The sequence below is a fragment of the Coregonus clupeaformis genome, chromosome 2 (assembly GCF_020615455.1).
Source record: "Coregonus clupeaformis isolate EN_2021a chromosome 2, ASM2061545v1, whole genome shotgun sequence".
In the NCBI taxonomy this organism is placed as follows: domain Eukaryota; kingdom Metazoa; phylum Chordata; class Actinopteri; order Salmoniformes; family Salmonidae; genus Coregonus; species Coregonus clupeaformis.
The window spans coordinates 11032203-11048127 of record NC_059193.1 but is presented as its reverse complement, the minus strand read 5'-3'; the positions used below and the strand labels follow the sequence as shown (position 1 = coordinate 11048127).

Below are 15925 nucleotides of genomic sequence, written 5' to 3'. Positions count from 1 at the left end.
CAATGGAAATCAAATGTATCAACCCATGGAGGTCTGGATTTGGAGTCACCCTCAAAATTAAAGTGGAAAACCACACTACAAGCTGATCCAACTTTGATGTAATGTCCTTAAAACAAGTCAAAATGAGGCTCAGTAGTGTGTGTGGCCTCCACGTGCCTGTATGACCTCCCTACAACGCCTGGGCATGCTCCTGATGAGGTGGCGGATGGTCTCCTGAGGGATCTCCTCCCAGACCTGGACTAAAGCATCTGCCAACTCCTGGACAGTCTGTGGTGCAACGTGGCGTTGGTGGATGGAGCGAGACATGATGTCCCAGATGTGCTCAATTGGATTCAGGTCTGGGGAACGGGCGGGCCAGTCCATAGCATCAATGCCTTCCTCTTGCAGGAACTGCTGACACACTCCAGCCACATGGGGTCTAGCATTGTCTTGCATTAGGAGGAACCCAGGGCCAACTGCACCAGCATATGGTCTCACAAGGGGTCTGAGAATCTCATCTCGGTACCTAATGGCAGTCAGGCTACCTCTGGCGAGCACATGGAGGACTGTGCGGCCCCCCAAAGAAATGCCACCCCACACCATGACTGACCCACCGCCAAACCGGTCATGCTGGAGGATGTTGCAGGCAGCAGAACGTTCTCCACGGCGTCTCCAGACTGTCACGTCTGTCACATGTGCTCAGTGTGAACCTGCTTTCATCTGTGAAGAGCACAGGGCGCCAGTGGCGAATTTGCCAATCTTGGTGTTCTCTGGCAAATGCCAAACGTCCTGCACGGTGTTGGGCTGTAAGCACAACCCCCACCTGTGGACGTCGGGCCCTCATACCACCCTCATGGAGTCTGTTTCTGACCGTTTGAGCAGACACATGCACATTTGTGGCCTGCTGGAGGTCATTTTGCAGGGCTCTGGCAGTGCTCCTCCTGCTCCTCCTTGCACAAAGGCGGAGGTAGCAGTCCTGCTGCTGAGTTGTTGCCCTCCTACGGCCTCCTCCACGTCTCCTGATGTACTGGCCTGTCTCCTGGTAGCTCCTCCATGCTCTGGACACTACGCTGACAGACACAGCAAACCTTCTTGCCACAGCTCGCATTGATGTGCCATCCTGGATGAGCTGCACTACCTGAGCCACTTGTGTGGGTTGTAGACTCCGTCTCATGCTACCACTAGAGTGAAAGCACCGCCAGCATTCAAAAGTGACCAAAACATCAGCCAGGAAGCATAGGAACTGAGAAGTGGTCTGTGGTCACCACCTGCAAAACCAGTCCTTTATTGGGGGTGTCTTGCTAATTGCCTATAATTTCCACCTGTTGTCTATTCCATTTGCACAACAGCATGTGAAATGTATTGTCAATCAGTGTTGCTTCCTAAGTGGACAGTTTGATTTCACAGAAGTGTGATTGACTTGGAGCTGCATTGTGTTGTTTAAGTGTTCCCTTTATTTTTTTGAGCAGTGTAGTTAAAATCAGAATCATCTCCCTTCAGTAAATATGCACAGATCTTAAGTATCAGAGGGCTTACGTGGGGTTACTGGGCCTTTCAACTTGGTAGAGATCAGAGTCTTATGCAACAAGAACACATTGTATTTCCAATCAAAACACTTTAATAATATCAGATTTTTAAAGCTATTTCAATAAATTCGATATTTACAGTATTCTCAACCTTATGAAAGTGGGGAAGAGACCCACTGCTGATGACGACTTTCAGAGTTTCATCCTGTGCCAGACAGCCAGACTGCCAGACAGCGTAAAATGTGTCTTAGTGAAATGAAGGGTTGAATATACAGAGATAGTCAGTCTGTTCTTTTTGCTTGAGGACCAAAAGTTGTTTTGATCAAAGTCCCTCGTCCTCCACCTCGTCCTCCTCCTCGTCCTCCATCCTCCTGGCCCGCCGCTCAGCTCCTGCGTCAGTGGCACTTGCAGGACTTGACCACCATGTTGGAGAGCTGCTCTACCTTGGGCGTTCGGCCCATGAAGTAAACGATGGTCAGAGGCTCCAGGTCCTGAGGTACGCAGCACGGAGAGGCAGACGCCTCAGGGTTCAGCTTGTTATATAGCGGCAGGATCTGTGTGTGTGTGTGGTCAAGAGAAAGTACCACATGATATCACATCAAAAACAATGACAAGTACTGAAAACACTACTTAAAGGGATAGTTTACCCAAATTACAAAATGACACAGTGCTTTCCTTTCCATTATATCGTCTAGAATGTCATTGTATGCTGTAGCGTTAAGATTTCCCTTCACTGGAATTAAGGGGCCTAGCCCAAACCATGAAAACAGCCCCAGACCATTATTCCTCCTCCACCAAACTTTACATTTGGCACTATGCATTCGGGCAGGTAGCATTCTCCTGGCATCCGCCAAACCCAGATTTGTCCGTCGGACTGCTAGATGGTGAAGCGTGATTAATCACTCCAGAGAACGCGTTTCCACTGCTCCAGAGTCCAATGGCGGCGAGCTTTACACCACTCCAGCCGACGCTTGGCATTGCGCATGGTGATCTTAGGCTTGTGTGCGGCTGCTCGGCCATGGAAACTCATTTCATGAAGCTCCCATTTCATGAACAGTTCTTGTGCTGATGTTGCTTCCAGAGGCAGTTTGGAACTTGGTAGCGAGTGTTGCAACCGAGGACAGACGATTTTTACGCGCTTCAGCACTTGTCGGTCCCATTCTGTGAGCTTGTGTGGCCTACCACTTCGCGGTTGCTCCTAGACGTTTCCACTTCACAATAACAGCACTTATAGTTGACCGGGGCAGCTCTAGCAGGTCAGAAATTTGATGAACTGACTTGTTGGAAAGGTGGCATCCTATGACGGTGCCACGTTGAGCTCTTTAGTAAGGCCATTCTACTGCCAATGTTTGTCTATGGAGATTGCATGGCTGTGTGCTCGATTTTATACACCTGTCAGCAACGGGTGTTGCTGAAATAGCCAAATCCAAATTATTTGAAGGGGTGTCCACATACTTTTGTATATATAGTGTATATAACTTTCAAAATACAGAAATACAGCCAGTATGATGCTGCGTTTTGCATCATGATGCAAAATGCATCATACCAGCTGTGTTTCTGTATTTTGAAAGTTATACATCTTGAAAACTAGATTGCTGACATGCAAAACATTTTGGGACTATATCAACAATGGACTAATGAAACAAATACCAAAATATAGTTTTTGGGCAGAGTTTTCCTTTAACCATACTGTGAGTGTGTGGCAATAAAGCCACAAGACCTGACTGTGACTGAGGTGATATAACATTCATGCCACTGTAGTGGTTGGGGGTTAACTAACCATGTTGTAGTGGTTGTCAGCGCTCCAAAGGTATGAGCAGCTGCCAGAGCAGAAATTGGCCTTGTATCCCTTCGGCTCATGGATCCACTTCCAGTTCAGGTCCCGGCGGAAGTGGATGTAGAGCGACCGCAGACAGCAGTCCGCGTCTGAGTTCCTAAAACGGGTAGGAGAGATGGAGAGAAACCACTCTCTCATTCTGATCCACACAGGCACAGGATATGTCCTACTTAATCAGTTTCAGGACTATAAGCCTCCGATAGATTCATAACAATACAACAATAATCAATAATGTTGCTATGAACAAATGTGTAGTAATTCTGGATATCAAAGACCAAAATAAAGAGAAACCTCTAAGTGTCTTGTATGGTCGTAGATAACATTGTACATTTTTGGTGTCTGATCTGAGGTGCATACCCTACCTGGAGCAGGTGGTGGTGTCTGCGGTGGCCCTCTTCTTACGGGTCTTCTTGCCCGGGTTTTCTACCCTGTCGCTGGGCAGCAGGGTGAGGATGAGGTGGGGGGTCTTGGTACTAAACTCCACATGGCCCTTAGCCAGCCCTGACCCCGGCCTCCGCACCTGCTGCTGAAGCAGCTCATCATCCAGACCTGGGGAAGGAGGAGGAAGAGAGAGAGGGAGAGGAGGAGGAGGAAGAGAGGGAGAGGGGGAGTAGGACATGGAGGAAGAGGGAGAGGGGGAGTAGGACATGGAGGAGGAGGAGGAGAGGTAGAGGGGGAGTAGGACATGGAGGAGGCGGAGGAGGAGAGGTAGAGGGGGAGTAGGACATGGAGGAGGAGGAGGAGGAGAGGTAGAGGGTGAGTAGGACATGGAGGAGGAGGAGGAGGAGAGGTAGAGGGTGAGTAGGACATGGAGGAGGAGGAGGAGGAGAGGTAGAGGGTGAGTAGGACATGGAGGAGGCGGAGGAGGAGAGGTAGAGGGGGAGTAGGACATGGAGGAGGAGGAGGAGAGGTAGAGGGGGAGTAGGACATGGAGGAGGAGGAGGAGGAGGAGAGGGAGAGGGAGAGGGGGAGTAGGACATGGAGGAGGAGGAGAGGTAGAGGGGGAGTAGGACATGGAGGAGGAGGAGAGGTAGAGGGGGAGTAGGACATGGAGGAGGCGGAGGAGGAGAGGTAGAGGGGGAGTAGGACATGGAGGAAGAGGAAGAGGGAGAGGGGGAGTAGGACATGGAGGAAGAGGAATAGGGACAGGGAAGGGAGAGGAAGTGGGGGGAGAGGAGGAGGGAGAGAGGTGGAGGAGGGAGAGAAAGGGTTGGTGTGTTTTCGGAGTGCGTGGGAAAATGTATTGATCTCATGGAGACACATAATGGGAACATTTGTCAGCCAGAATGCTGTGTGTGAGTTGAGAAGCTCAATCATTACTAAAAAAAAGAGCCATGTGTTATGTGTCTACGTTACATAACATAAACAGGTTCTACAACAAGCAGACCAGCGAAGCGCGCCTCCAGCTCCTCGCTCTTATTGAACACGATGCTGTTGGTGGAGGGAACGAAGGTGCAGAACGGACAGTGAACACCCAGCTTCAAACCCAGGTTCCTCTCTGAAAGAGTGATATGGAGGATGAGATGACGGAGTAGGGGTAGAGAGATGGTGAGAGGTGGACAAAGAGAGAGGAGAAAACAGATACAGTATAAACCTCCAAATCATGAGTAGAGTCAAATCTGAAACATTCATCCAATTGACACTTCAAATGTTAACTTTGAAGTTAAGTTTGACACCTTGAATGCTGTTAAGTAGATAAAGGGATATTGAGCCGTGAGATTGGCTTGTCAACTTACCTCTATGAGCCAGCCAGTCCTTCACAGTGTCTGTGACATCCACAGAAAGCCACGCCCCTTTGGTCTGTGGGCGAACTGTTCTGGAGTCGATGTATCTCTGCGAGGGGCCTGTTGGCTCTTCTGGCTTTATCACCTGACAGAGACATAGAGAGAGAACCGGAGAGAAGCATCAGTTCACAACTCCAGCAAACTGTGATACCAGTGAAGTTCTGAGATATTGTAAAAACGAATGAATTGATTGATTCTGACATGGGTTCATGAACTATGTGATATTGTTGTGACCCTTTGTACAGGAAAGTAATATTGTGATACCTAATACAGGTAAGCGATAGTGTAATATGATATACTGTACAGTAGCGGTGAGTGGGTAAAATCACCGGGGTAGCCAATCCAGAAAATAAAACATATTACAACCTATATATTCTTGTTTCTCATGGTCTGAGAGTCCTATAGGTGCCTTTTGGCAAACTAAGTGGGCTGTCGTGCCTTTTACTGAGGAGTGGCTTCCGTCTGGCCACTCTACCATAAAGGCCTGATTGGTGGAGTGCTGCAGAGATGGTTGTCCTTCTGGCAGGTTATCCCATCTCCACAGAGGAACTCTGGAGCTCGGTCAGAGTGACCATCGGGTTCTTGGTCACCTCCCTGACCAAGGCCCTTCTCCCCACATTGCTCAGTTTGGCCGGGCGGCCAGCTCTAGGAAGAGTCTTGGTGGTTCCAAACTTCTTCCATTTAAGAATGATGGAGGGCACTGTGTTCTTGGGGACCTTCAATGCTGCAGAAATGTTTTGGTACCCTTCCCCAGATCTGTGCCTCGACACAATCCTGTCTCGGAGCTCTACGGACAATTCCTTCAACCTCATGGCTTGGTTTTTGCTCTGACATGCACTGCCAACTGTGGGACCTTATATAGACAGGTGTGTGCCTTTCCAAATCATGTCCAATCAATTGAATTTACCACAGGTGGACTCCAATCAAGTTGTAGAAACATCTCGAGTCTCATAGCAAAGGGTCTGAATATTTATGTAAATAAGGTATTTTTGTTTTTTTTAATGTAATACATTTGCAAAAAATTCAAAAAACCTGTTTTCGCTTTGTCATTATGGGGTATTGTGTGTAGATTGATGAGGGGGAAAAAACTATTTAATCCATTTTAGAATAAGGCTGTCACAAAACAAAATGTGGAAAAAGTCAAAGGGTCTGAATACTTTCCAAATGCACTGTATGCCTGGCGACCGTGATATATAGGCCTAAGGCCGAGACAATAAGAAGACAGTGGCAGAATAAATTCAACCACACCTTTGTTTCATCACAAAACCAGATAGCAACCTCTGCCCAGTGAAATACACAAAACATATTTTTTGTAACAGTTACATGACCTACAGCATGGTCAAGCAAGGTAATGTTTTCGACATTTTCGGACTACTAAACAACTATTGATTTAGAACCATGGAGAGTTACCTCAAGTCGCAAAGAAAACAGGAGCTGCCTTCACTATTGCAGCACCATTTCAACTTCAAGATTTCAACATAATCTAAATCACCTATGCTTAGTCTAATACAGTGACAAGTAAGAACAAAGTAATATAATAAAATAACAATAACGAGGCTATATACAGGGGGTACCGGTAACAAGTCAATGTGCGGGAGTACAGGTTAGTCGAGGTAATTGAGGTAATATGTACATGTAGGTAGGGGTAAAGTGACAATGCATAGATAATAAACAGCGAGTAGCAGCTGCGTAAAAAAGGGGGTCAATGCAAATAGTCCGGGTAGCCATTTGATTAACTGTTTAGCAGTCTTATGGCTTGAGGGTAGAAGCTGTTAAGGAGCCTTTTGGACCTAGACTTGGCGCTCCGGTACCGCTCGCCGTGCAGCAGCAGAGAGAACAGTCTATGGCTTGGGTGGCCACGTAGTCGTGGGTGAACAGGGAGTACAGGAGGGGACTAAGCACGCACCCCTGAGGGGCCCCCGTGTTGAGGATCAGCGTGGCAGATGTGTTGTTGCCTACCCTTACCACCTGAGGGCAGCCCGTCAGGAAGTCAAGGATCAAGTTGCAGAGAGAAGTGTTTAGTCCCAGTGTCCTTAGCTTAGTGATGAGATTTGAGGGCACTATGGTGTTGAATGCTGAGCTGTAGTCAACAAACAGCATTCTCACGTAGGTGTTCCTTTTGTCCAGGTGGGAAAGGGCAGTGTGGAGTGCAATGGAGATCGTGTCATCTGTGGATCTGTTAGGGTGGTATGCGAATTGTAGTGGGTCTAGGGTTTCTGGGATGATGTTGTTGATGTGAGCCGTGACCAGCCTTTCAAAGCACTTCATGGCTACAGACATGAGTGCTACGGGGCGGTAGTCATTTAGGCAGGTTACCTTGGTGTTCTTGGGCACAGGGACTATGGTGGTCTACTTGAAACATGTAAGTATTACAGACTCGGTCAGGGAGAGGTTGAAAATGTCAGTGAAGACACATGCCAGTTGGTCAGCGCATGCTCTGAGTACGTGTCCTGGTAATCCGTCTGGCCCTGCGGCCTTGTGAATGTTTACCTATTTAAAGGTCTTACTCACATCGGATACAGAGAGCGTGATCACATAGTCGTCCGGAACGGCTGGTGCTCTCATGCATGGTTCAGTGTTGCTTGTCTCAAAGCGAGCATAGAAGGCATTTAGCTCATCTGGTAGGATTGTGTCACTGGGCAGCTCACGGCTGGGTTTCCCTTTGTAATCCGTAATAGTTTGCAAGCCCTGCCACATCCGACGAGCGTCAGAGCCGGTGTAGTAGGCCAGTACGGAGATTTAAGTATAAACCACAAGTCCAAATCCATATCTCCATAGATGGCTAATGTAGGAAAGGGATGGACAACACAAAGAGATGCAACAATTTAAGTTTTTTTCTGTCAATAATTATGTTTGGCTTATGATTTGATTGGTCTGAAGCCAAATCCAAACTGGCTTCCCTTGACACTTTTTTTTGTGCTCCATGACCATTCACAGCTGAGCTCACTCAGTTTAACTCAATGCTGATTGGCTATTATTTTATATATTTTTTATCAAGGGAGGCCAAATCCTAGCTGGCTTCCCTTGCATTCAACGCTACGGGCGGCAACAATGTAATAATCTTTTGGACCAGACAGCATCAGATGATTTCTCTGGTGAGATACATTCAGCCTCTTGCGAATTGAAGAACATTTATGAAACACAGAGAGACTAAAGATACATTTGTAAATGCTTTTTTTTTGGTAAATATTTTGGGGAAGGCAGGCTTCCCTTGGCTTCCATGAATACACACCACAGATCCTGTACCTGATAGATCTCTACTCTCTGCTCTGAGGTGCGGGCCTGGGGGTTTGGTGCTCTGTAGATTCTGAACTCAGCTTTGACCAGGGTGCTGGAGTTCCTGTCCACAACACTCACATCGAACCCCACCACTCTGTAATATGGGCTGGGGATTGGAGGGCTCACTGCATCTACAAGAGTGGAGAGGTGTATTAATAAAGATGCAACATATCCTAAATAATGTGTGACACACACAGTCACGATAGTAATAGAGGTATCTGACAAATGGCTAACAACTTGGCAAGGTGGCTGGAGACCATAACGCATGCATAACAGTAATGTATAAACATTTATTTTCGTAAATCACTGACATACAAAAAAGAATCATGATGACTGATTTGTGTCTTCTATTAAGTTGATATTGATTAAGGCACCACTCACTTGTGTCCATGCGCTGCTTAAGCATGTCTATGCGCTGAACCTCTTTTGCGTAATAATCCTCCTCGCTGCTCTCCCGGTCGCACGCGGAATCGGACTGACGCGCACGCTCCTTCAGCAGCTCTCTAGTGCTGTTGTAGAGCAGCATCACCTCCGCGGGCACGGCCTCGGGCTGTGGGCTCGGTGCGGGGGGCTCCGGTGTGCTCCGGTAGCGGAGCTTGCTGAGGATCTGGCCGCGGACGGCCTCAATGCGCTTGGATTTCTGATCATCCAGGCTGACTGACTGGCAGGTGGAGAGGCCCTCGGCGGACACGGCCAGCCGGAGCAGCAGTAGCAGGGCGAGGTGGGTGAGCCACATAGTCCGGTGGTCAGATGGATGAAGGGGCTCACTCCGCTCAATATGGAATATTTCAGTCTGTGTCGTGTCCGGTGCAGTTCAATGCGCACTGAGGACCTGTTACTCCGCTATCCTGGCGACTGTCTATCAACCCCCAGAAATACAATTTGACAGAAAATGTCCAACGTTTAAAAAAATAAGTCTAAATAATAGCCAATTAATAGTATAAAACAAATACAGCTAGAATAGAGAAGCTCAGCCCATGGCGTCTAAGCATAAAGTTGGATACAATTATTTCAAGTGTTTATTTGATCATTTTCTCTGAGAGACATTTCTGAGCAAATAGAATAAAAATCACTGTCCATACGTGTTCCTTCAAAAGCCTTAGAACTGAATGCTATAGAGAGATTCCTGATACAATTTTGAGAAAATGTTGAGATGTAAACCAACATGCATGGTTGGCTACTCAAATTCTCACACCACATAAAAGTTAGAATATGATACAATCCTATATGTAAGAGGTATTTGTACTACCGATAAAGACAACTCCTCCAGAAAAGTTGAAATATATTATAGAGTTTAAGGTAATCTTTGGTACAATCCCATCCTTAGAAAATGTATCCTCCTCTTGATTCTTCTGATATGGATATCACGTTCCACTATAGCGAAAAGGTCTGATGCCTTTCTTTCATTCCTTGGCAAGAGAAAAATAATCCAGAGCTGTGGGACAGAACCTTCAGTGTGTGTGTGTGTGTGTGTGTGTGTGTGTGTGTGTGTGTGTGTGTGTGTGTGTGTGTGTGTGTGTGTGTGTGTGTGTGTGTGTGTGTGTGTGTGTGTGAGAGAGGAACAGAGTGAGAGAGGGAGGGGGTGAGAGAGAGAGGTTGCATGTGAGAGCTAGCGGGTGGGGGTGCCACCAAAGTGATGGGTGTGTGTCATTAGACATCTCCCTCTCATCAATTGAGTACCAACGTACACACACACAGACACACACTGGCAGCCATATTTTTGGAGATTCTCCCCACCACAAAAATGTTTGCACAGGCCTCCCTTCTATCCTCGGGTAAGTATCCTGTTCAAACATATCAAACCACCGTTTCATACCCAGTCCCTATTTAAAAGCAAAAAAGTGATAGATGGAGTTTGCTAATTCCTTGGCTTGTCATATTTGACTGACATGGTCTCATTCGTCTTCCATCTAGTTATTTCCATAACTGTCTCCTAACTGTGTGTCCTACATACAGTTGAAGTCGGAAGTTTACATACACCTTAGCCAAATACATTTAAACTCAGTTTTTCACAATTCCTGACATTTCATCCTTGTAAAAATTCCCTGTCTTAGGTCAGTTAGGATCACCACTTTATGTTAAGAATGTGAAATGTCAGAATAATAGTAAAGAGAATTCTTTATATCAGCTTTTATTTCTTTCATCACATTACAATACACTCAATTAGTATTTGGTAGCATTGCCTTTAAATTGTTTAACTTGGGTCAAACGTTTCAGGGAGCTTTCCACAAGCTTCCCACAATAAGTTGGGTGAATTTTGGCCCATTCCTCCTGACAGAGCTGGTGTAACTGAGTCAGGTTTGTAGGCCTCCTTGCTCGCACACACTTTTTCAGTTCTACCCACACATTTTCTATAGGATTGAGGTCAGGGCTTTGTGATGGCCACTCCAATACCTTGACTTTGTTGTCCTTAAGCCATTTTGCCACAACTTTGGAAGTTTGCTTGGGATCATTGTCCATTTGGAAGACCCATTTGCGACTAAGCTTTAACTTCCTGACTGATGTCTTGAGATGTTGCTTCAATATATCCACATCATTTTCCTTCCTCATGATGCCATCTATTTTGTGAAGTGCACCAGTCCCTCCTGCAGCAAAGCACCCCCACAGCATGATGCTGCCACCCCCGTGCTTCACGGTTGGGATGGTGTTCATCGGCTTGCAAGCAGCCCCCTTTTTCCTCCAAACATAACGATGGTCTTTATGGCCAAACAGTTCTATTTTTGTTTCATCAGACCAGAGGACATTTCTCCAAAAAGTACGATCTTTGTCCCCATGTGCAGTTGCAAACCGTACTCTGGCTTTTTTATGGCGGTTTTGGAGCAGTGGCTTCTTCCTTGCTGAGCAGCCTTTCAGGTTATGTCGATATAGGACTCGTTTTACTGTGGATATAGATACTTTTGTACCTGTTTCCTCCAGCATCTTCACAAGGTCCTTTGCCGTTGTTCTGGGATTGATTTACACTTTTCGCACCAAAGTACGTTCATCTCTAGGAGACAGAACGCGTCTCCTTCCTGAGCGGTATGACGGCTGCGTGATCCCATGGTGTTTATACTTGCATACTATTGTTTGTACAGATAAACGTGGTACCTTCAGGTGTTTGGAAATTGCTCCCAAGGATGAACCAGACTTGTGGAGGTCTACAATTTTTATTCTGAGGTCTTGACTGATTTCTTTTGATTTTCCCATGATGTCAAGCAAAGAGGCACTGAGTTTGAAGGTAGGCCTTGAAATACATCCACAGGTACACCTCCAATTGACTCAAATGATGTCAATTAGCTATCAGAAGCTTCTAAAGCCATGACATCATTTTCTGGAATTTTCCAAGCTGTTTAAAGGCACAGTTAACTTAGTGTATGTCAACTTCTGGCCCACTGGAATTGTGATACAGTGAATTCTAAGTGAAATAATCTGTCTGTAAACAATTGCTGGAAAAATTACTTGTGTCATGCACAAAGTACATGTCCTAACCGACTTGCCAAAACTATAGTTTGTTAACAAGAAATTTGTGGAGTGGTTGAAAAACAAGGTTTAATGACTCCAACCTAAGTGTATGTAAACTTCCGACTTCAACTGTACATCTAGGCCATTTGTCCCAGATCTAGTATTTATTGAAATATTTTCATTTTCATAAAGGAGTATCCCAGTTATCCAGTCCCACCCTGTCTCTGTCTTCCTCTCTCCCTCTTCTTGCCAGTCTCATTGTTAATTACAGTTCAGAAGCCGGGAACTGTTAATCTGTCAGAGGAGGCTTTTGTTGCAGCTCTCTCCCCATCCCATTATACTCTTATTATAGTTTCGGCTCCAAAGCTGTAATTGCAGTAAATAGAAGGGATAGGTACGAGCGAGAGAGAGAGAGAGAGAGAGAGAGAGAGAGATAGGAGAAGAGAAAGAGATAAAGAGACAGAGAGAGAAAGAGAGATGGAGAGGGAGAGAAAGGGAGAATGAGAGAGAGACGCAGTCAGCCCAAAAGCTTGTGGCGGGCAGGCTTTTTTCTCTCCTGGCAAGGTTTCTAAAAATGATAACACTGCATGGGAAGTTTGGGAACACTTTGTTTCAACATGACCGTTAATGCTGTGCCCCAAAGCCTCAGACGGTGTGCCCCCCAAGGCGGCTCAGAGCAAATTTTGCCTACGTGGATCTAGGGTTGTTTGGCAACAGCCAGTGCTTATGACTGTCTGACCTGGGGGTGAATGGATCAAAGGGGCCTAGTGGTTAGTTGTGGTATTGCAATGTGTGGGTAGAAAACAGGCTTCCTCTTTTCCTCAGTCCCCAAATATAGTCACGGATCGCCACGTCATCTAGCTCTCAGCAGTTCTCCTGACCTGCGACAACAAACTCAAGGATATGGTTTGGTGATTTATCACAGTTTGACATTACCTTTAATTCATGAGTGGATATACTACCGGTATGCATTTTTAACTTGCCTGTAGTTGAGGTCTGTAACGGTATTTATTTATCTGTGTAACTTAATTACAAGGGAAAGTATTTTAGGGTAGCAAGGAAACCAAGGAATGTTACTTTTATTGCAAAAAATAAATAAAACAAAATTAGCTCCCAGATATTGGACAACGTAGAAGCATTCAGACCCGTTCTGTGGTTTTCTGGGGGCAGCAGTGTGTTCACATCCCATTGCCCCATGTACTGTACTATATAACCAATTCAACAGTGTATTTCTTCCTATACAGTCTTAAACAGCAAGCAGTCCCATACAATGAACGGTTGGTGTGAGATGGTGGAGAAGGGCGAATGGGGGGTTACTGTATGGATAAGTGGTGTATTTCTCTCTGTACATCTAAGAGCCCATGTTGGGGGTAACGAACCCCCAACCCCCCTCCTCCATGCCTCGTCCTCATCCAGCAGCATGTTGGGGGCCCCTTGGGAGATGGGGAACTCACGGCCAGACTCTGGGCACTCCAGACACCCCTCCTGCACCTCCACCTGGACAGAAGAGAGACCGATACACGTCACATCACCTGTGGTTACTCTCTGTGTGTCTGTGTCAATTAGGGCCAGCACGATACTCGTTAGTATCGTGGCAAGGAAACAAAACACAAAGCGGATTTAAACTTCTTTAGGAAAACAGCCCTAATGTTGGAAACAAACATCATCATGTTGTCATCTAGAGTCACATTTATTTATTTTCCAAGCTATAGCAGACAATATTTTACATACAGCAGGTTTTTAAAGGATGAGAGTTTGGTCTGCTTCCTGTTTTCATTTTTGCCATGGAAAAGATATTGCGATACTGGTATAGTTACAGCCCTAGTGACAATAGGGTTGTAGGTTACACAATGCAGTGTGTTTACATAGGAGAAGAGTGGAAACCTACAATCACATTTTATCAAGCAGAATGAAACAGCCAGAGGGAAACGTGACTGGGACTCTACCTAACCTGACCACTAGATGTCCTCATATTCCCATAGTACTAAAAGCATTATGCATCCTTCTACTCACCAAAATAGGAGTTGATAGAACTATGACTCAAGTAATGAAGAACAATTCATTACTATCAGGTTATTTATGGTGAACATAACCTTCAGCAGAACCCTGTGTACTTTATGCAGGAAGTCTTCATTCTTCTCATAGTCCGTAACCAGCTCTGCAGGTGAGCCCTGAAGATGACCCAGCTGGAGAAAGACCACAGTTAGGAATTAGGATATACTGGAAGACAGTAATATTGCCATACAACCACAATCACAAGAATCAAGACTTAGAATTTTGGTAAAACCTATCTGTATTAGTTAGACCAAAGTATAGTTAGTCTACATGCCATATAGGTTATAAGACTAGTTAACTATTCTACCTCTGTTGGATATAGTAGCTTTAAATGACTTTGCACAGGGGTGTACAGAGCAAATGGAACAAAACAGGAAGGGACCATAGAGAAAGATAGAGGCCTCTAGTGGCCAAAAGGCCGTATTAGCATAGGCAACGCAATTGAGGGCTTCCACCATTTTAATGAAGTCAACTGGGTGGGACTTCCAACTTCATTGGCTGATCCCTCCTGTTGGAGTCATGTCCAACTGGGTCATCAGGAGGGATCAGCCAATTGACTACTTTACAATGGAGATAGCCTCGATGGCGCTGCCCATGCTGTCACCACTGAGGTATAATAAGAACTGGAGACTGCGTCAAAGATGTCTGACTATTGTTTTCAAGGTAATCTACTCATGTTCACATAAGCCGATTCATGGACAGTCTATATCCGGTTTATAAGGACCAACATTCCATGCGCACTAGCACTCAGTGTGCACAGGGAGCATCGCGAGCAGCGACGACATCATCACGTCATCCAAAAAGATGGCAGACATTGGATGAATATAAAATGTTAATGTCTTCGGCTGTGAGTGATGAAAAAAATAATCTGCCTCAGCGACAATTATTTGAATGATTCAATGGATGTTTTGTGCACAAAGGTGTTAACTAACGTGTCTTATTAGGAATGTTGAAATCTGACTTCTCTAAGTGGCAATGTATGAAAATTGTTTTTCTGGGCGGGGTGTCAGTTAAACTGCAGTACAGAAGCAAAACTGTAGGAGCAGTCGAAACCGTGCTTCTAGATCTGAACACTGGCCCCTTGGCTGTCACATAAACTATAACGGCACAGATACAAAGATGAGTCCTCTATCTCTCTTCATGGACCTACCTGAATTTGTCCAATAGAAACTCTCGTTTGTGTTTTCCGTTGGGAGTAAACCCTGGTGTGTACACGTTTGTTTGGCATTCCAGACAGTGGTAGTCAGACAGACACTCACCCCATCAGCCGCCTGAACCAGTGCGCTCCAATCCAATTTGGGGATCATTCGATTCACGAAATTGGGATTGAACTCCACCTCACTCACTCACCTCCGTCGCCTGGGATCCTCACAAGCGGGATGAAAAAAATGCATATACACTGAGTATACAAAACATTAAGAGCACCTGCTCTTTCCATGACAAACTGACCAGGTGAAAGCTATGATCCCTTATTGATGACACTTGTTAAATCCACTTCAATTGGTGTATATGAAGTGGAGGAGACAGGTTAAAGAAGGATTTTTAAGTCTTGAGACACAGATTGTGTATGGTAGTAGGTGCCAGGCGCACCGGTTTGTGTCAAAAAACTGCAACGCTGCTGAGTTTTCACGCTCAACAGTTTCCCGTGTGTTTCTCAACAGTTTCCCGGGGTTGGGCGACATATGACACCTTGCCAGTTGCCACAATTCTGCAAGCTAGTTTTGAGCAGACTTCCTTACCTTTACGAGGGGGGTATCCTTTGGTTACCTCTTTTACGTGAGATGTCAATATGTTGTGCGTCAGTAGATTCATCTTTACAGTCTATGAATGTCGCCTATATAAAAGAAAGTGAGAGAACCAGTAGCTTGGTCAATATATACTGTATTTATCTACAATCATTATGATTCTCTACCATTCAAACTCAAAAAAATTCGTTTAAATTTGGACGGGAATGTCGATGGTGCAACAGTGAATAGTTTCCCCCAAACATCAATCCTAAAACAGGTTCCTAGCAGTACAAACTA

General features: G+C 45.6%; 1 protein-coding gene and 1 long non-coding RNA gene across 2 annotated transcripts; both read right to left on the bottom strand.

Annotated features, from left to right (window-relative positions):
- Positions 1-1656: 1656 nt before the first annotated feature.
- On the bottom strand, positions 1657-9344 carry LOC121536830 (transforming growth factor beta-2 proprotein-like). The gene is made up of 7 exons (XM_041844421.1): positions 8787-9344; positions 8373-8536; positions 5079-5211; positions 4730-4840; positions 3705-3891; positions 3286-3439; positions 1657-2059 (listed from the first exon to the last, which is right to left on the bottom strand). The coding sequence occupies exons 1-7, from the start codon at positions 9139-9141 to the stop codon at positions 1901-1903; spliced, it is 1263 nt and encodes a 420-aa protein (XP_041700355.1). The 5' UTR covers positions 9142-9344; the 3' UTR covers positions 1657-1900.
- A 3473-nt stretch (positions 9345-12817) lies between these two features.
- On the bottom strand, positions 12818-15852 carry LOC121536836. Its single transcript, XR_005994904.1, has 4 exons — positions 15641-15852; positions 15161-15260; positions 13860-14032; positions 12818-13343 (listed from the first exon to the last, which is right to left on the bottom strand). It is a non-coding gene; the product is annotated as an uncharacterized LOC121536836 (long non-coding RNA).
- Between the last annotated feature and the right edge of the window lie 73 nt (positions 15853-15925).

Bases quoted from the DNA above. Each gene is read 5' to 3' on its own strand.
- LOC121536830 (XM_041844421.1), bottom strand. From the start codon at position 9,141: ATGTGGCTCACCCACCTCGCCCTGCTACTGCTGCTCCGGCTGGCCGTG. The intron at 5,212-8,372 runs GTACAGGATCTG...TGTCTCTGTCAG, and splicing joins AGAGAGTAGAGATCTATCAG to GTGATAAAGCCAGAAGAGCC. The intron at 3,440-3,704 runs GTAGGGTATGCA...TACCCGTTTTAG, and splicing joins GACACCACCACCTGCTCCAG to GAACTCAGACGCGGACTGCT.